Below are 18,818 nucleotides of genomic sequence, written 5' to 3' on the forward strand. Positions count from 1 at the left end.
GAATGAATATAACGGGTAGTCACGCTTAGGCAGATTCTTTTGGGCTTCTTTTTTTTTTCACGCATGATATTGGACATAGTCTACTCCGCGGCTAGGCGCAGGAACGGTAACCTGAGAGTTAAACCAAAAAAAAAAGGGCACGATCTTTAACGCTACAGACTGTAGTAAGTATCCTTTTCATTGTACAAAATTATAAAGCTTACACTGCCAAGGGCATGCAGAATATATACTGGTCACGACTTTGTTGAAGTGTAGATACAGTGTAGCGCCAACCTGGTAGAAAGTATATATCTTGCTCCGAGAGGGGCTCGGGTGCCGAGTCACCCGAGGATAAGCATAATCCACAGAACCCTGGTCTCTCGCAGTCAGAAGTACAAGTCATGACTGACTTCATAATTAAGCTATCAATCTATCAGATCGACAGGCGACGACGCCAATTCGCGGGGTCTCCAAGGAAGGATTCCGCGCGTCCCGAGGGAACCCGTCGGACTGCATTCCGACGTTCCGAGCAGCGATATGTGGCTTATCTCAATATGGAAATTGTTACGCTGCCTTCATGCATAATAAGCGCGCCTCGTCCTACCTCTTGTCTTCTTTCTTCCTCAGACTCTCATCAGATTCACATTAACCATGGCGCCTCATCCCCTTGCCATTCTCTCCGAGGAGGAGACAAACATTGCCCGCGACGTCGTTGTCGCTGCCCACCCGAACACAGTCCTTCACTTCCGCGAGATTTACTTGTCGGAACCTCCCAAAGACCAACTTCAAGAGTTCCTGGCTCTGGAACATGCTGGACGTCTGAGTCCCACCACTCCGCGTCCCGCTCGTCTGGCCTTGTGTCAGTACGACGTGATCAGCGGCGACCGCATTCCAGTCTATCAAGAAGCGGAGATCGATGTGAACACCCGCAAGCGTGTGCAGCACAAGATTATTGGAAAGGAGCATCATGCTGCTTTAACCCTGTACGTCTCGACCACACTCAATCATTGTCCACAGATGACTAACAAGAACTCACAGGGCCGAGTTCGATGTTTTGGTCGAGCGCTGCCTCGCGTCCCCGTTGTTCCAGAAAGCGATGGCGGACTTCGACCTCCCCGAGGGCTTCGAGGTGGTCATTGAGCCCTGGCCATACGGTGGCCGAGACTATTCCGATCCCAACCGGCGGTTCTTCCAGGCCCTGTGTTTCGCCACAAACGCCGCCAAGAATAACGCAGATGCGAACTTTTACTCGTACCCTCTGCCCATCATCCCCGTGATGGACGCCGTCACCCAGGAAATTGTCCGCATTGACCGTCCCGCGACGGGAGGTAAGGGCGAGGGATTGCACGAGCAGACCTTCTCCCGGGACATCATCGGCCATTGCAAGGACTCCGACTATGTGCCAGAACTGCTTCCAAATGGAAGCCGGAAAGACCTGAAGCCGCTGAACGTGGTGCAGCCGGAAGGCCCTTCGTTTAAGATCACCAACGAATCGCTCGTCGAATGGCAGAAGTGGCGGTTCCGTGTCGCGTTCAACCCGCGCGAGGGCGCGACGATCCACGATGTCTGGTACGACGGCCGTAGTGTCATGTACCGACTGGCTGTTAGTGAGATGGTGAGTTAACTGGCTTTGGGCCCACGCCTACGGAAGTACTGACAGCAGTAGACCGTCCCATACGCCGACCCGCGGCCCCCGTACCATCGTAAGCAGGCTTTCGACTTCGGCGATGGCGGCGGTGGTAACATGGCCAACAACCTGTCTATTGGTTGCGACTGCCTGGGTGTCATCAAGTACTTCGATGCCGTCATCACCGGCGCAGATGGAAAGGCCCAGAAGCTGCCCAATGCAATCTGCTTGCACGAACAGGACAATGGCATTGGCTGGAAGCATTCCAACTGGCGGACAGGCCGCGCTGTCGTGACTCGCCACCGGGAGCTCGTCGTGCAGTTCATCATCACCCTCGCAAACTACGAGTACATTTTCGCCTACAAGTTCGACCAAGCCGGCGGCATCACGGTCGAGTCGCGTGCCACGGGGATTCTGAACGTCGTCAACATTGACCCGGGCAAGACGAGCGATTACGGAAACGTGGTCAGTGGAGGTGTCCTGGCCCAGAACCACCAGCACATCTTCTGTGTCCGGATGGACCCTGCCGTGGACGGGGCGAACAACTCCGTTGTCATCGAGGAATCCCACCCCGTGCCAATGAACGAAGCTACCAACCCCAACGGCAACTACTACAGGGTTACGAATCAGACGATCGAGCGCGCCACTTATCTGGATGCCGCCCCGCAGCTGAACCGAGTGGTCAAGATGGTCAATCCGAACAAGACCAACCCGATCAGCCAGAAGCCTGTGGCGTATAAATTCACCCCGCTGGCCACCCAGACGCTCTTGGCGGATCCGAACTCCATCCAGGCTCGCCGTGCCCAGTTTGCCCAGCACCATGTCTGGGTCACCAAGTACCGGGATGCTGAGCTGTATGCTGGCGGTCGCTACACACTGCAGAGCCAGGTCGAGGTAGACGGGGTGGCAGACGCCGTCAAGCGAGGAGATGCCGTCGATAACACAGATGTCGTTGTGTGGAGCACGTTCGGTATCACTCACAACCCTCGGGTGGAGGACTGGCCCGTGATGTAAGTTGACCTTGCTCCCTCGTTGTTGGAAATCTAATGCTAACAAATAAACAGGCCAGTCGAGATCTTCCAGCTCATGATCCGCCCATCCGACTTCTTCACCGAAAACCCGGCGATTGATGTTCCGTCCGGCAAGAATGCGGCCTCTCGCGTCGTGCAGTCGGAATGCTGCCGGAACTCGCATATTTAGGTGACGGGACTGGAAGGATATCCCGCTTGATGATTTCTTACTCTCTGTACAGTACATAGTTAGCGTTGGGCTTGGCAGTTGCTGTACGGTCGGACTGCCAGCGTAAATAGGCCGATTTGGACTTTTCGAGCGATAGAAGCTTGGACCCGTGAATTCAATTATCTTGCATTTCAACATCTTGATTCTCACTGTGCCTTTTTGCCAATCACCCTGTAATTAACCTTGCAAAATAAGATCATACAGGGGACAAAAGGCCGTGAGCAAACCAACACCAACAAATCATATCGCATGCTCCTACGCGAGATGCAAATGACTCGTATCAAGTGCAAGCCTACCCAATGAATCCCCAGCACGGCGACCCCACATTCGAGACTAAACATTGGCTTGCATTAGAGCAACTGAATCCTGCGAAGTGAGGATAACCCGCAGAGCTACCCCTCATGGGAATGCCGTTGAAGCCGGAAGTTGGCTATTTTCCTACCTGTGCATTCTGTACAAGTTGTGTCTGTCTGTGTGGAGTTGTAACGTTGCAAAGATGTCGGCGTCGCCATATCGGACTCGTTCCAGTCGCTCCATTGTTACCATCAAACCCCAGTCCGATTCACCTGTAACGGACTCCTCTGACTCTGACAATTTATCAGATCCGTCAGACTCCAGCGACGCTTCCGACTCACCTGAAGCTCCCGTCGGGAACAAGAGCTCCTCTGCGCCGGCGGCTCGGGGTAAGCGGACCTCGTTGCCACTCCTGCCCGAGAAGACTAAAGTCAAGACTGGGCGTTTGGCATTTAGGAGCCCTGATAGAGACAGCTCTTGGGGGAGGGGCCAGGGGCTTCCCAAACAGGTGGAACAAGCAAATGAGACATTAGCAAAGCTTCGTGACAGACGAATAAAAAATCTCAATCGACTGAAATCCCTAGGCAGGGATCTACTAGTGGAAGGACTGCCAGACATAATCCGATGGGAAAGGAAAGAAGCCCAGTTAAGTGAAGAAAAAAGGGACAAGGTGAGCGAGGTGGAGATTGTGCTTATAAAGGTGCTGGAAGATCACAATCTGGAGACAACCATCGACGCACAGAAGGGGCTGGAAAAGGCAGCGGTCAATCGCAACGAAAGCACAACAATACAAGAAGAGAACATTCCAAGAGACACGCCAGAAGAGGCAATACCACGAGCAGAACGATTGTTGGTAGTCAAAGAAAAGAGAATACAGCGCGCATGGATGAACACTGGGGAAAGGCTGATCAAAGCCGAGAAAATCAGAAAGAGGATACTTCACGCGAAAGCCATACGAGACGTATTTGCGAGGGAGTTACACCTCGAGAGGTCTATTCCACGGAAGACCAAGGCCAAGGCTTCATCCAACGGTGCAAAGCCGTACAATGGCACGAAGCAAGCTCAGTTCTCATATGATGCGATTGATCCCGGCCAACTTAGGGTCCTTGTTCTGCATCCCGCGAAGAGCACCTCGTCTCCCCTTATCTGCACACTTCAGACCAAATCTCTAAAGGAAGGCCGCAGCCTCAACTATGCTGCACTTTCCTATTGTTGGGGGACAGATTTGGACCAGCGGAGACTGTTGATCTTCCAAGGCTCTAAGCAGAAGGCAACCAAGTGGAAATATGTTGCACGCTATGCCAAAGAGATACCAATTCGGAAGAACCTCTTCCAGGCATTGCTTCGATTACGAAGAAAGGACGTACCGATCGCTTTATGGGCCGATGCAGTATGCATCAACCAGGAGGACCAAAAGGAGAAGACAGAGCAACTTCAGCAAATGGCCACCATCTACCGGATGGCGAACCATGTGTGTGTTTGGCTAGGCGAAGCGGATAGCGATGGGAGAAGTGATCGTGCGATGGAGTTTATCACAAAGATTATGGACTTTGCATTTCTCGAGAGACTAGCGAACGACAAAGGACAAGCCGGGAACTGGTATGCTCTGGCCGAGCTGATGAGAGACCGCTGGTTCTCTCGTCGTTGGGTTGTCCAAGAGATCTCACTAGCGAAGTCGGCAGCAGTGCACTGTGGCACCAAGACCGTGCAATGGGCAGAATTCGCGGACGCAGTTTCGATTTTTGTAGCGACTCGGGACAAGATTAGAGAGTTGTTTGATTTTGAAACGTGGAAGGAGGGTCCCCAGACGTTAGGAGAGGTCCAGTCATTCGGAGCGAGTATTCTGCTTGAAGCAACAAGCAGACTGTTTTTACGAACACCGGGTGGTGAAATCCTTCGACCCCTCAAGGGAATTGAGGCTCTAGTTACCTCTCTCAATACGTTCGACACTGCCGACCCGCGTGATATCGTGTACAGCCTTGTGTCCATCGCCAGCGATACACGAGACGTTGCTGCTTATGTCGATAAGAAGGAGCGCGAGCAACAACCCATATCCCATCAACTCGTCATTGACTACAGACTAGATGAGATTGAAGTTTACCAGAACTTCACTAGATACTGTATCGAGACGTCAAAATCGCTGGATATCATTTGCCGCTCTTGGGCAATGCCACCGAAGACCGCAAAAGGATCCTTGCCCTCATGGATTCGGCTTCTCCGTGATTCCGAGTTCGGCGAGCCGGAAGAGGTCTATGAGGGACGAAAGAACGGAGAATCTCTCGTAGGGCCCGTGGGCAATTCACGCTATAGTGCCTCTGGTGGTACGCAGTTTGAGCCGGTAAGGTCCGGAATGGAGAGACAGGACACTCATCAAAAAGACGGTTCGCCACTACATGCGCAACAGGAAACGCCATCGACCTTGATGGTCAAGGGGTTCAAGCTGGCCAGCATTGATCATGTATCACTGGTAAATGCACCAGGCTTAATTCCACGAACATCCCTACGGGACATAGGTGGCTGGCCGGGCATTAGCAAGAGCCCTGAAAGTGTACCAGACCACATATGGCGGACACTGATAGCAGATAGAGACTCCGAAGGCCAAATCCCGCCCGCCTGGTATCAAAGAGCGTGCCTGCGATGCTTGGAGATTGCCGATACCTTTAATAATGGCGATCTCAACGTCGGTCAGCTGCTCCAAGGTCCATCAGATATGCTTCGCGGCTACCTCACGCGCGTCCGCAATATTACATGGAACAGGAGGTTCTTCAGGGCTGTGATGAGCACTGCTCAAGGGCATGTCACTCCAGAGAAACAGAACTCGAGAAAGGCAGACAACATACCAACGTCACCTGGTGCATCTGATGTCGAGTCTATATCCGAAGAGGATACTACGGAGAGCGTGGACGGCGAGGAACGAGATTTCTGGGCCGACGGTGGTCTTGTTGGACTCTGTCCGCCAGGCACCAAACGAGGCGATTTTATTTGCATCTTGTATGGCTGCAGCGTCCCGCTCATCTTGCGAGAGTCCTCGAAAAAGGCAAGACGGAACTGTTTCAGGGTGATCGGTGAAGCTTATGTTCATGGTAAAATGGACGGTGAGGCACTAGTGGACTGTAAGAGTGGAAATGCCTTGGGCCCAGAGGAGGTCTTTGCCTTGATATAGAGCCCCGTTCTCCTTCTTCTTGCAATCGCTATGCCGTGGAAGAGAGGGTGGGATCTACACTCTTCAACTCCCCAACCTAAGCCTTAATGAATATTTCCGTTCTACCATTTTGGGAAGGGGACTGCCCAGGAATTAAGGCATTCCATCGCTATTCAATCTATTCAATTATCGAATGGAGGCTTTTTCGTCACCAATTGTCAACCGTTAATCATTCGATTATCCTGTGATATAATTAGGCAGATTGTGTTATAGGTCTGAGGTAACAATATTTAGGTTGTGAGCGACAATCTCGAACGGGACTCTCAGAATGAATGCCCTGTCCGGATTCGCAAAAGTATCTATCAGCCAAAAATGCCTGGTTAGAATCTTCAACTTGACTTCAAGATACATAGTTCGGTAGCGATTTTGAAAGGTCATCATGCTACGATGTGATATGCTCACATAAATATTAATCTATATTAGTACTACATGCGTGAGCGATCGTTGACTGTATTCTGAGTCCGTCTCAAATCTTTCTCAAATCTTCAGCAGTGCACCCTTGACGGCACGGCTCAGCTGAGCAGTCCAGAGCGTATTCTCGTTGAGAATAAACATTTGGCCATTACGACCAAAGGAAAAGTTAGCCGCTCCATTTTTGATCAGAATCTTTCCCAGGAGGACGCCACCTGGCGACCAGACGTTGATACCATCGCCACAGCCAGCATAAACGTTCCCTTCCATATCAAGCTTGATTCCATCGGGGAGACCGGTATCAGCCATCGCAAAAACACGTCGATTGGTGAGAAACTGTTCCCCATTGATCGTAGACAAGTCGAAAGCGTAGCTAATGCAGGCAATTAGACAGGGCAAAATGGGATTGAGTGGCTGGATAAGGAAATTGACTTACATGGTGGCCGGGCCCGTGGGATCATTGGTGCCATCACCCGGAGTAGACCCTGTATCCGTGATATACACCGTCTTCTCATCTGGCGAGAAAGCAATACCATTCGGCCGACCGAATCCGTCGGCAACAACGCGCACGTTCTTCGTAGCAGGGTCAAAACGGTAGACCTGATTCGGCAACTGGGGCTTTGGACGGAATCCTTGTTTCGAACCGTAGATGGGATCGGTAAACCAGATTGATCCATCACCATGCACGACCACGTCATTGGGCGAGTTGAATTGCCGGCCGTAAAAGCCACTGACGAGTACCTCTGCCTCGTACGGAGAGTCAATTGACATCTGGTATAAGCCGCTCGTTTCGGTTTGGTTTCCTTGACCGCAGAAGAGGATCCCGTCGCCATGGTTTACAGCTCCGTTCGCCATGGGGATCGTAGTGTTGATCACTTCACTGGTAACCGGCTGAGCGTTCACCTTGACTTTCGAAATTTGAATCGTGGAATGGTTAGTGACGGGGTCGGTAAAGATATTGCTGGTCAGGAAGAGCTCGTCGGTAGAGGGGATAAAGACGCTTGCTTCGTGCGCAAAAGGGACATCATCGTTCTTGAGAAGGACCTCCAGCGTAGGGGACGAGCCGATAAGATTGTAGAATCGGTTGTCGTGGATCTCAAATGTGGAGGAGATCTGTGAGATGTTGGCCGGATGGCCTGGGAAGGTCAAATTGCTGGCCATGGTGACTGTAGTCTAGTTGACACGTAACATCCAGGAGTTTGGGGGGGGGAATGTACACCTTATATTGAGCCACGGCCCGAAACCACGCTAGTGAATCCTAGATCGACTGGGCTTCCTCTTTGAGCTTCATGGTCGATCAGGCCCATCGGATTCGGATTCAGGATCCACTTGCCCAGATTGACTTTTCATCCCCTGGGTTAGTCATAAGAATGGGATCGCGGAAATATTCTCCGAAGTTCTCCCGTGCAGATCAGCAGCGAGATGGTTCTCCATACGCGATCAAGGCAAGAACAATCAAGGGCATGCGGCATTGATCTCATAGCCCTACTCTTTGGTGTCGCACTGGGGGCTTATAGCCAGCGGCGAGCCACTATCACGGTGGCCGCAGAATTCAACTTAGGGTAGAGTCCAGCGGGTCCTCGTACATAAAAGCGGAGCCATGCCTCCACAGTAGTTTTCTGGTGTCATCATGCTCGATGACCGAGACACTAGATTCCTTCCGGTCATATTGTGGGTACGGAGTAAATAAACAGAAAATAGGAACACAAGTGCTGATGGAGACACGGTCTGTCCCAGGCTTGCACTCCGCCCTGTATACAGGATTATATTATTAAAGCGGTAAATATCTTCGGGGCCACACTGGTTGGGAATCCATATATAGACAGTTATAATTGGAAGATAATATAGTGGACCTAAATCAATTGATCGAATTGGCTTATATATAGTATGCTTGCTAAGCTTGGGTTGTCCTTGAGTAATGATGATGATGATGATGATGATGACACCAAGAGCACACTGACTACATCCGGCCAGCCGCTCCAGCATCGTCACTGATGAGTGACCGAACAACCTGATCCAATTCTTCCTTTTCCAAGCCCAACCTGACATTCCAGGAGCCACCCGGCACTCGACTCCAATCGCCATACGGTCCATCTGGGAATTTCGCCAATCCCGCCGCCAGGTTCAAGATCCGTGCCCCCGCGAGGTCGCCGTTGTTAAACCGCTCGGTGCTTTCCTTGATGAGAGGTTGGAGGTCCACGTGGTCAACCTTCCATTTCTCGTCCGTGGCCGTCTCGAGGGCCTGGAGCACATCGTTCTGCGTGACGGTGAATGATTCCACGTAGACGTATTGGTTTTTCGTGGCTTCCGCATTCTGCAGAATGGCAACAAGAGCACGGCCAATTTGGGGCAGGGTGCTGACAGAAGCCGGGGTGACACCTTCATCGTAGATGGTCGCTTCGCGGGACTGGAGGTCAAACCCCAAGAATCCAATCTTGAGAGCCTGGGGGCGAGGGTATTAGACTCGTCATCTTTAGTTTCGGAAGGGGGGTACATAGACAAAGGGCTGTTCTTGCAAGAAACGCGCCTGGCACATTCAACTCACATAATCGAAGAAGGCACCTGTGATGACTGTCGTCCAGCTCATCCGGTCCTCTCTCTCCCTCAAGTAATCGACTTTGGCCTTCTTGCCCTCTAGAATTGGCGCCACGCCCGGACTCTGGCATCTGCCGAGTTGTTACCGAACTCGGCGGGAATGAACCGTTTCACTCCAGCTGCCAGCGCCGCATCGACCAATTTCTGCTGGTGGGCATACCCGCCTCGTCCTACGACGCTGATGACAGCATCCTGGCCCTGGAACGCCGAGACAAGGGATTCAGGACTATAGTCCGACCGGATCACGGGCAGACCGTCCGGGAACACACTGGCAGAGGATTCTCTCGAAAGCACGGTGACGTTGAATGCATCCGAGGCAAGGAACGCTTGGAGAACATGCGAGCCCAAGTTTCCTCCAGCCTAACAGAATATTAGGTCAGCGCCTCTAGATAGGGCTGGGGGGCTGCATAGATGGGGAGCCACATTTAACTCGTATCGATTAACTTACCCCGACTATCACCACATTTCTCAGAGCGGATGCCATTTTCTTTAGATGTTATTGCTGGGATTGCTTTGCGGAATTGGTGCCTTGCAAATATGCGGGCGATTGTCTGATCCTCAGTCGAGCTATTCTGAGAGAGCCTTAATCGTATGCCCTTCTAGCACTTATATACCCATTATCCTGTCGCCATTTGTAAGCATGTACATGATACCATCGCAGACCTGTGCATCGGGTTCTGGACAACCATAAATGCCGGGCCGATATACCTTCATGAAAGTGGAGCCTGAATTACAAAGCCCCAGCCTAAACCATTCCGGGCGAAAAAGTGCGATTGGTCGAACCGTAGTGTACCGTATACTCGAAGGAGAGCAACTCAGATCTTGCCGACAGTAGTAGCAGACAGCGCCAGATCCCGTTCAGTGCATCCTCACCTTAATTAATAAGCGTCCGAGTGGGGCATTCCTCCTGCAAGACCAATATAGGCGATACTTCTGGAGCTTGTTTTCTATCCCGTGCGTTCTTGCCTCTTGAGCAATTCCACGCTATCCCCACAAAACATGACACGCCGAGACATTCAACGTGCGAGAAGGACAATCAAATCCCGTGGTAAATCATTTTACCTGCCATCCCAATGGTGCAAGAATCTGCTGACAAATAGCACAGCTGGATGTGCGCGGTGTAAGCAACGCGTAGGCCCCATCCCACCCAGCGCTCATGTTGATTACGCCCCTGTATACTAGTCGCTTTGGACTTCAAATCACGCTGATGCCAACAAGCGAATCAAATGTGATGAGAGAAGGCCGTGGTGCCTAGAATGCTCGACGAGAGGATACGATTGCCCGGGATACGACAAACCCCTCAAATGGTCGGTGAGGCATGAGGCCAGGGAGTCTTCTTTCCAGCACATGGAACGGTCCACACTTCCGTCAGGGACCGTTGAAACTCGCACATGCTGGTTCTATGAGCCAGCGGAGAAACTGCGTGCTGCTTTACAAAGCCATCTCCAGCCCTCGCTTGAACATGTCTCGTCCCCTGGGAGTGGTAAGCAGTCATTGCCCCCTAGTACCAATGAGCGATTAACAAGACCTGTGAATACACAATGCTCTAGAGGATTTGACCCTTGCACATCGGTCCGTACAAATGACCATACGGGTGGATCTGAGGGTTTAGTTCTTGACACAGATTGCCCCATCATAACGCGGACCTCCTGGAATGATCGGATCGTACGGAACGATGATCAGGACGTTCACCTGGTCTCATCACCCAAGACCGATTCCTCGACGATCTTGCGAGGATATTATTTCGCTCATACATGTCGCATCCTCTCCGGATTTGACTCGCCAACGAATCCGCTGCGCGAATGGGTTTCGACGCTCTCCACGCAGAATGCCGTGGTCCATTTCTGCGTGCTGTCCATCTCCGCCGCCCACCTCTCGCAACAGCAAAAGTATCCCGAACTGAGCATGCTGGCTTTGAGCCATCACACGGACGTGCTCTCAAGCCTTGCGGCCGCAGTTGCGAATCTAGATGCGCGGTCTTTGTCCCTTGAGCCCGAGTCGGTTGTGAGGTCCCCTCAATCATCGGCGGCGGCATTGCTTCTCGGGATCATCATGTTCGGCATGACCTCGGTATGTGGCAGTTACTCTAGTCTGACGTTGAAACTTCTCAGTCTGGCATATCTCACAGGGCCCCTTTTTTTTACAGTCGTGGCATGATCCTTCCTCCCTCGGTTCGCAGCACCTCCAAGCGGCCCGGGCGATTTTCCAGGGGCTATATTCCGAACGAGTCGGCGCTCGATCTTCATTCCTCCCGGGTTCGGTCCGCTCGCCTGCTGAGCGTTTCTTCGTGGGCGCTTGGCCTACTGGGAAGCTTTGACGTCTTTCGTCGTGGACCAACGAGACCTATGTCCGGCCGCCTACCTCCTGCCGCTCTGTACCCCGAATGAACCGTGGGGCTTGATAAACCCCTGGAGCGGGCTCTCGACCAGACTGTTCATTCACCTATCTGAGGTGGGTGCTATTGCTCGACAGCTCCATCATCTACGGTGGAAGATTTCATCGTCATCGTCATCTCCTACCAGGGCGGCCTCGAAGACAGCACTTTCCCTTCCCGACGCAAGACAACCACTGCTGTCGCAGGCAAGACATCTCGAAACCTTGTTCACTGAGTATCGTCTCCCCGCCTCGGAATCGGTCCCTGAGACGGGCGATCCGTCTGCCCCGGTCCCACATTTCCGGATTCTCGCGCGTGTGTACCAGCTCGCGGCCCTGCTGGAGCTCTACCGGATGTTCCCCGAGTTACTCGTACGGCGTCAAAGACCATCGCTGTCGGGGCGGGAAAGGGTCCCTGAACTAGACGACATCGATTCCGAATCGCACAGCAGCCAGTTGAACTCCCTAGCAATCACGATTCTTGCCCTGATCGCGTCGATCCCCGAGACCTCCGGCACGCGCGCGACGCAGATGCTAGCGCTCGTGATTGCGGGCAGTACCCTCCGGCGTCCGAGAACCGGCGACGATGGAGGAACCGTTTCGGCAGGCGGTCACCGTGTGTTTGCATTTGCGCCGACACCGGCAGCGGAGATCGAGCATTGGCGGTCGTTTGTAGCGTCTCGACTCCAAAACCTGGTCTGCTATGTCGGGTTACACGCTGTGCAGCAGGCGGGCTTGATTGTCAGGGAGTCGTGGATAAGAGCGGACCAGGCGGTACCTGTGTGCGGGAGGGGGCTTCCGATCGTACATTGGATTGATGTTATGGCTGAGCGAGGGCTTGAAACTATTCTAGGTTAAGTAGGGTGGTGTAGCGTAGGAGTGATCATTTGGGCGTGTCAGGACACGCTTATCTGTCATTTCTTTTTCATTATCGTGAAGGTAGGCTTTTTGAAGCCGAAAGCACGGTAGATTGCAGAACAAGAGAATTAGCATATTGGAGCATAGAAAGCAACAGCGTAATCGACGTGACAGATCCGAGAAACTGGGACCTTACTGATCTGGGGATAGGATCTACATCGGCCGGAGGAGAAAGGCTCTAGGGCCGGACATGCTGCCAGACCTAGAACAAAAACACAACACAAGTCGAAAGAGCATGATCGATTCTAGATTACGCTATTGCTTTGCTACCGACTAGATACACGATGTACCGTGCTGCTTGAGGTATATTTTTTGAACCCTACCTTGTGGGAAGGGCCTGAAAGACATGGTACTTCGACCCGTCGACGAAATGGTTGTTTTCCGCAGGAATTCTGTTCATAGTGGCTCACTTTGGGTGAGATGGAGAGCATCAAGCGCATTACTCCTGGTATCGGTTGCTCACATTGCGCCCTCTAGGTTAAAATAACCTTCTCTAGACCACTCATCATGTAATGCATATTAGTAGATCCAGCATGACCATGGGTTATCTAGTCCGATATGAAAAAGGGTGCGAGGCCCCGGTGAAACTTTCGAGGGTTGATCGGGATATGCTATAGAAAATAATACAACATAAGTATCCATAAAGAGTAAGACAGGAAAAGAAAAGACAAGATCAGAAAAGAAAGTAAAGAAAAAGAAAAAGGGAAGGAAAGGAAAGGGAAAAAAAAGACACCGGTATCATCACTGGTAATACCTAGTACTAGCATCACCTCACAGTATATACATGTTCATCTTTTCTGTAGTTGATACGTCAGAGTTTGAACAATACCAATCGTTTTTTTTGGGGGGTCGCTTGTCCTGCCTGCGCAGCAAGTTGAACAGCCATTAGCGGAGCAACCCATAATCCGTTTGGCTGGAGGTGATTCCAATATGTGCTATAGTGATGCAGCTCGTCCTTTGGAGCCTTTTCAAGGCAAGTGCGAGCTTTACAGCATGCCCAACAAGTGGATAGTACCCACTTGGCTTAGGGTCGACCCGTCCGGCGATCTCCCGACTGGGGTCTGGAGTTGGATGGATCGAGTTTGCAGGGATTGAATCCCATATGCACTGAGTCATTCGCACAGACTATCAACTATGTTAGTATGCAGAGGACGAGGCTGGCGGTGGTTCGAAACATTACCGCTCACCACACTTATCCCCCTCATACCTGTGTGGACCAAGCACCAGGTATTCTCTTGTGGCTACGTAAGGCGCGATACGTGAACCTTTGCGAAGAAAAACAAGATATCGACCGAAGTACAACGGCCGTAGCAATTTGGTTCTTGCGAAGTGAAAATGCAATGGAACCGAGATCGACAGTAGTCTACCAGCAGTTCATGGGGCATCCCTATATTCTGATTCGACCGGGCTCCACTCTTGGTCTTGCTGCATTGATGACTTGGCGCGTTCTCCATCAACTTCCTCGAATAGCTTGACAAACAGTTTCAAAGGAGGGGTGGATTCAGCTTCATCATCGATCGGAGATGTGGTGCTCCTATGCAAAATAGCCATATATATGGATGTTCGTGGCGGCGACGGACAGCACATCCGGATCATCGTCCTTTACCTGCTAGACACGACTTCGGAGATGGGCTGGTTCCCAACACAACTAGACTCGGAAGAGTCGAAATGGCATTTTGATATTCTCATTCTTCTCGCGGTCATTGGCAGCTCTGCCACTCAAAAGCACATGCCCTCCATCACTGCCTCAGCCTTCGGTCTATTTCCTCGCCTTTTGCCAGCTCCCGAAACCCTTCTCGATACTCGGCGGCTGTATCGTCTACCTTCAGCGGCCAATGTCGATGTCGTTGGTGTACATTCTGGTACCGTTCTTACAGAACTAAACTACTTTGCGACTCTAGTACACAAAATCGAAGATCTCGAACCTTTTGAGTTCCGATCCTGCAAAATTGAACACAACCTCGGGCACGATCGGGAAAAGGGAGAATCAAACAAGCCCATCCGTGTCAAAACCATGTCCTTGCTGAACGTAATTACAATTGTATCGATTTTCATGTCGGTGGGTCTGTTGGTCTTTGCCGGTGTAATCCACGACGGCGTAGCGCTGGTCGGCGTCAGCACCATGGCCCTGTCTACTAGTGCCGCTAGTCTTTCGGCCCACTGGTCTCCAAAGCTCTCTGAGCGGGACCAGAATGCTAAGATGCCTCCTGCCGATGTGGTCATTCGCACTCGTGGAGGAGCGTTCATTGTGGTCCGTGGGGATGAGTATGTGATCCGAGAACTGTACAAGGGGATGGATTCCTGCCAGTATGAATATCCGGACAAAGTGCGCCAGGTCTTCTTGGCTCTGAGCACACTTCTCCTGATGACATCGGTGATTATGTTCAGCAACAGCAGCGAAAAGATCCAGATCGCCGTTGGTGCTGCGTATTTCATCCTGAACATCCTTTACTGGGGGTTGGCATTGCTGGTGGAGCCTGGTGATGTCTGGGATATGAGCCGATATGATATCCAGCACGACATGCCTCAAAAGAAGGGTAATTATACGGAAGTGTTATGGTTGGCCATTTTGGAGACCAGGTCGATTGATTGGGTGAGGAGGGCAAACATTGCACCAAAAACAGCCCCCTGGGATGAATGGCTCCGGGAGGCATTGCAGAACGCTTTGAGCGGAAATACGACGTGGCCGGCAGTTGCCAGAAAAGATTCAATAATAGGGGTGCATCCTCGAGAGCCTTCGCATCAGGATGCGAACGGGGTACCCTCCCAGGTTTGATATTGTTCTGCCAACGTCCTTTTTGCTATGGGATTTGTATAGAAATGAGAAAGACACTCCCTTGTATAATCCAATTTACTTGGATAGAGATAGATTCCAGTTTAAACGATTAACATTTCTATGATTTGATCGACCAAGCTTTCACTAAAAACCACAACCGCACGTATCTCGTTGGTCGGTCGCAAGACGAGTATGCAGAGTCTAGGGCTAGAACGGGGCGGCCAGACAGTGCAGTGGACACGCGGCTGAAGTCGAGGTGGCGGAGCTTCCTCCACGCATGGACTTCTCTGCTCTATTGGCTAGCCAATAGAGATCATATCCTCACCGCTATGGGCCAGTAGCCGTAGCGTATTTCGTGTAGTAAAGATCTATCTACCGAATACAAGGCTGACTGGACTTTTGTCCGGAGAGGAATATGACCTCCCTTGGAATAGTCATGAGAGTGAGGACTCGCAGTACCAGCTCTCCTCGGTTTTCCTCTTGTTCTTCTTATTCGTCGTCTTCTTTTACTTCTTGGGCTGTCAGATGCCAGGTCATCAGCGCTAAGATTTGACGATCATTGGCCATCAATGCTGCACTCCACTTGGCTTCGTATTTCCAGTCTGTCCCTGGCTAGGGCCATCGTTAGTGACTGGAGACGGTTGCAGTCAGGTGAAATTCATAAATGACCCACCATAACCATATCAGAAAAATGATGGAGACGACATTGCAACACCTCACATCGGCCTGGACAATTGTCAAGGGGGTTCGTTCCATGGGAGGCTGGGCTTGCGTTTAGCGCGGGCGCACCGAGGCGGAGTCAAACCTGTAGGGCTTTTTTTTTCTTGCTTGCTACATAAACCCCTCATCCCCCCAAGAGCGCTGGCTGACGGCCCAACTTCCTTCCTGACAGCCCCTGCGCCACAGTCAGAAAAGCCGCCATGCCGAAAAAGAACTTCCAGTGGATGATCGATTGTATTGTCAACTGGTTGCGAAAAGTCACGGATTTCGATCATGGGTCGGAATTAGCAGAAATCATCCGTCGCGGCGAACTGGAGACTTTGAGCGACGAAAAAGCCGTGCGGCTTTTGTACCGCCAGTTCAGATCTGAATTCGTTCGCCTCAAGCGTGTCGAATACAACCTCGAGCAGGGCGACGGGGATCCTCCGAAGGGAAGTTTAGGTGGGAAAGCCCTTACGCCGTCGCAGTTTCTGTTTCGTGACGATTTCGCCGAGATAAACCGAACGGTGGTCAATTTCCTGTCATTAAAGTGGCTCCTCGAGGATAACTATCAGGCTTTTACGGCACATCAGCCCGGTGTCGTGAAGCTGTCCCCAGAAACATTCACACGCTTTCGCCAGCTAGCGCGGGAGATCTTGAGAAAGAATGACGATATACTGGGCTTGGTCGTATCCTTGATACTTGGAGATGTGGGAAAGGATCCCGAGCTAGAAGACTTCGTGCACAGGAAGGATGGAAAGAAGCCAAACCATGACCAGATCTTAGCCAGGGCCATTGAGCTGGGTCAGTTTGATAAGCCGCTGCGCTTACTCTCGGACAAAAAACGAGAGGAGATGCTGCTAGGGGTCGAGGTCGGCGCAAAGCTCAACATTCCACAATTGACACAAGGTGAGAACGTCCCAGGAAGTTTGGTGAGTATTCTCATGCTACAAGGAAAGCCACAGGCATTTAGGATGAAATATCTCGAGATTATGTTGGATGTATCGGGCGCAGGTGGCCATGTTGACGCGCGCGGTGCCGTTCGCATGATCGAGCCGGTCTGCCAGTCCTTTCTGTCCGCCTACCCGGTGCTGATGAATGTCATTACCGGCAAGCTTTCAGTGCGCGACGCGTATAACACGGTCCTGCAAAATCGAGGTCAGCTACTAGCCGAACAAGGCTTCCATGCATTATCCACAAATAGTCGCAGCGACCGTGCCTTTCTCCGCCTCTGTGCGATGGGTAGGGTAGCGGATAAACATCTAGCTGAACTGTTTGAGAAAGCATTCATAGATCTCCCGCAACCTACACTAACAGAGCTCGTGAATGGATTGAACGTCGACGGATGCAATGACGAAGATGCGGTAATCCTTTACTACATGCCTGCCATATTTGCGGAGGCATTAAGGGTCACTCGTTCTGCACCCGATGTAAAGAAAATCCAAGTTCTTCAGAGCCTCATGTCATTCATGGCACGAACATACAATGATACAAGGCCCGTTGATGGACATCACGGTGTCATTCTTGAACGTGACGTATCTGGGGCGAAGGACTATATACGAAGAGACGGCTTCATCGACGATCCTACCATTTTGAACCAATGCGTTCCTCCAGTAGCGACATGTTAATGCAGGCCTTCTGTACTTGAATTTGTCCCCGAAACCCCATAATATTAAGGTTCAATCACTATTTGATCAGCCAACATGCGAGATTAACGAGAAATGAGGCCATGACTTTCGATTATTCTTACTTCAATTCTTTACCATTCGGAGCTCATGTTCTATTGCCGCGCGGACTGAGTAGTTTGTCGATTCTTACTCGACGATCCTATGATACGGCCTTTTGCGTATTTTTGTTTATAATGACGCTATCGCGCTGACTGTGAATCTGTCTTATGAGGGAGGCTATTTTGCTTTCTCAACTTCGGTCTATTGATCTGTTTGAAAACGATATTAAAATGTTTAAATGTGCTCCGCAGATGCTTGGATCAATATGAAAAAAAAAAAATCTCTCATTCATGTATCTAAACTCCAGTATCTGGTAGCGATAAGATAAGCTGTGGCGATAAGATAAAGCGCTCTTCAATCTCAGGCAACAAGGTTTACATTTTCACGCCCTCGGGATCGCTCGGAATTGGATTCCACTTCTGCGCTTCACCATCATTCTTGGTAACCCCGTTATTCCGCACCACGATTGCCTGATCACCTCTCGGGATCATTCATCCGGCCCATCAGGGTCTATTCTACGATCTACTCGACTTAGTTGATTCCTCTAGATCTCATCCATGCAGTCGGAATCTCCCACGCACAGCTACGTCACCTCGGAACCCCCTCGGAAAAAGCGAGCCAAATACACTCAGGTCGCTTGGTGCGCCCATCACCTTATAACAGGACTACGTTGGAAGATACATGGCTGATTGAATCCTGCCAGTAATGAATGCAAAAGGCGTAAATTGAAATGCAGTGGTGAGCCAACGTGTTCACGGTGCGCTCGCGATGGCGTGCCATGCATTTATACGCCTAGCGCTTATGCGCTGAGTAACGCTACGACTTCGGTGGAGGAACCAAATGATGAAGGGTACGCGAAGCTTCATATCTGAGTTGAGCTCTGGGCTGACAAGAATAGGGTATCTGCGAGGTTCCAATCAGTTGATCGCCAAATCGAGTCGCTTCAGCATGAGATGCGCGCGATGGCTGCTCGTTTAC

At 51.3% G+C, this 18,818-nt stretch overlaps 7 protein-coding genes across 7 annotated transcripts; 5 read left to right on the forward strand and 2 right to left on the reverse strand.

Annotated features, from left to right (window-relative positions):
• Window positions 1-606: 606 nt before the first annotated feature.
• On the forward strand, window positions 607-2,806 carry ABOM_009659 (putative copper amine oxidase; the record flags this gene model as incomplete). The annotated part of the gene is made up of 4 exons (XM_022536787.1): window positions 607-962; window positions 1,018-1,594; window positions 1,646-2,616; window positions 2,671-2,806. Coding segments are annotated over 4 exons (2,040 nt in total), but the record flags the coding sequence as incomplete, so codon positions are not given.
• Window positions 2,807-3,341: 535 nt separating this feature from the next.
• Window positions 3,342-6,302, forward strand: ABOM_009660 (HET domain-containing protein; the record flags this gene model as incomplete). Its single annotated transcript, XM_022536788.1, has 1 exon — window positions 3,342-6,302. The coding sequence occupies one exon, from the start codon at window positions 3,342-3,344 to the stop codon at window positions 6,300-6,302; it is 2,961 nt and encodes a 986-aa protein (XP_022385538.1).
• A 516-nt stretch (window positions 6,303-6,818) lies between these two features.
• ABOM_009661 (SMP-30/gluconolactonase/LRE family protein) lies at window positions 6,819-7,913 on the reverse strand (the record flags this gene model as incomplete). Its single annotated transcript, XM_022536789.1, has 2 exons — window positions 6,819-7,125; window positions 7,189-7,913. 2 exons carry the CDS (start codon window positions 7,911-7,913, stop codon window positions 6,819-6,821), a joined length of 1,032 nt encoding a protein of 343 aa, XP_022385539.1.
• A 799-nt stretch (window positions 7,914-8,712) lies between these two features.
• ABOM_009662 (aromatic alcohol reductase) lies at window positions 8,713-9,831 on the reverse strand (the record flags this gene model as incomplete). The annotated part of the gene is made up of 4 exons (XM_022536790.1): window positions 8,713-9,195; window positions 9,298-9,386; window positions 9,434-9,707; window positions 9,796-9,831. The coding sequence occupies 4 exons, from the start codon at window positions 9,829-9,831 to the stop codon at window positions 8,713-8,715; spliced, it is 882 nt and encodes a 293-aa protein (XP_022385540.1).
• An 863-nt stretch (window positions 9,832-10,694) lies between these two features.
• On the forward strand, window positions 10,695-12,578 carry ABOM_009663 (uncharacterized protein; the record flags this gene model as incomplete). Its single annotated transcript, XM_022536791.1, has 3 exons — window positions 10,695-11,417; window positions 11,494-11,602; window positions 11,659-12,578. The coding sequence occupies 3 exons, from the start codon at window positions 10,695-10,697 to the stop codon at window positions 12,576-12,578; spliced, it is 1,752 nt and encodes a 583-aa protein (XP_022385551.1).
• Window positions 12,579-14,193: 1,615 nt separating this feature from the next.
• Window positions 14,194-15,414, forward strand: ABOM_009664 (uncharacterized protein; the record flags this gene model as incomplete). The annotated part of the gene is made up of 1 exon (XM_022536792.1): window positions 14,194-15,414. One exon carries the CDS (start codon window positions 14,194-14,196, stop codon window positions 15,412-15,414), a length of 1,221 nt encoding a protein of 406 aa, XP_022385536.1.
• A 920-nt stretch (window positions 15,415-16,334) lies between these two features.
• Window positions 16,335-17,741, forward strand: ABOM_009665 (uncharacterized protein; the record flags this gene model as incomplete). The annotated part of the gene is made up of 1 exon (XM_022536793.1): window positions 16,335-17,741. One exon carries the CDS (start codon window positions 16,335-16,337, stop codon window positions 17,739-17,741), a length of 1,407 nt encoding a protein of 468 aa, XP_022385537.1.
• Between the last annotated feature and the right edge of the window lie 1,077 nt (window positions 17,742-18,818).

The sequence above is a fragment of the Aspergillus bombycis genome, assembly GCF_001792695.1.
Source record: "Aspergillus bombycis strain NRRL26010 chromosome Unknown contig00102, whole genome shotgun sequence".
Lineage (NCBI taxonomy): Eukaryota > Fungi > Ascomycota > Eurotiomycetes > Eurotiales > Aspergillaceae > Aspergillus > Aspergillus bombycis.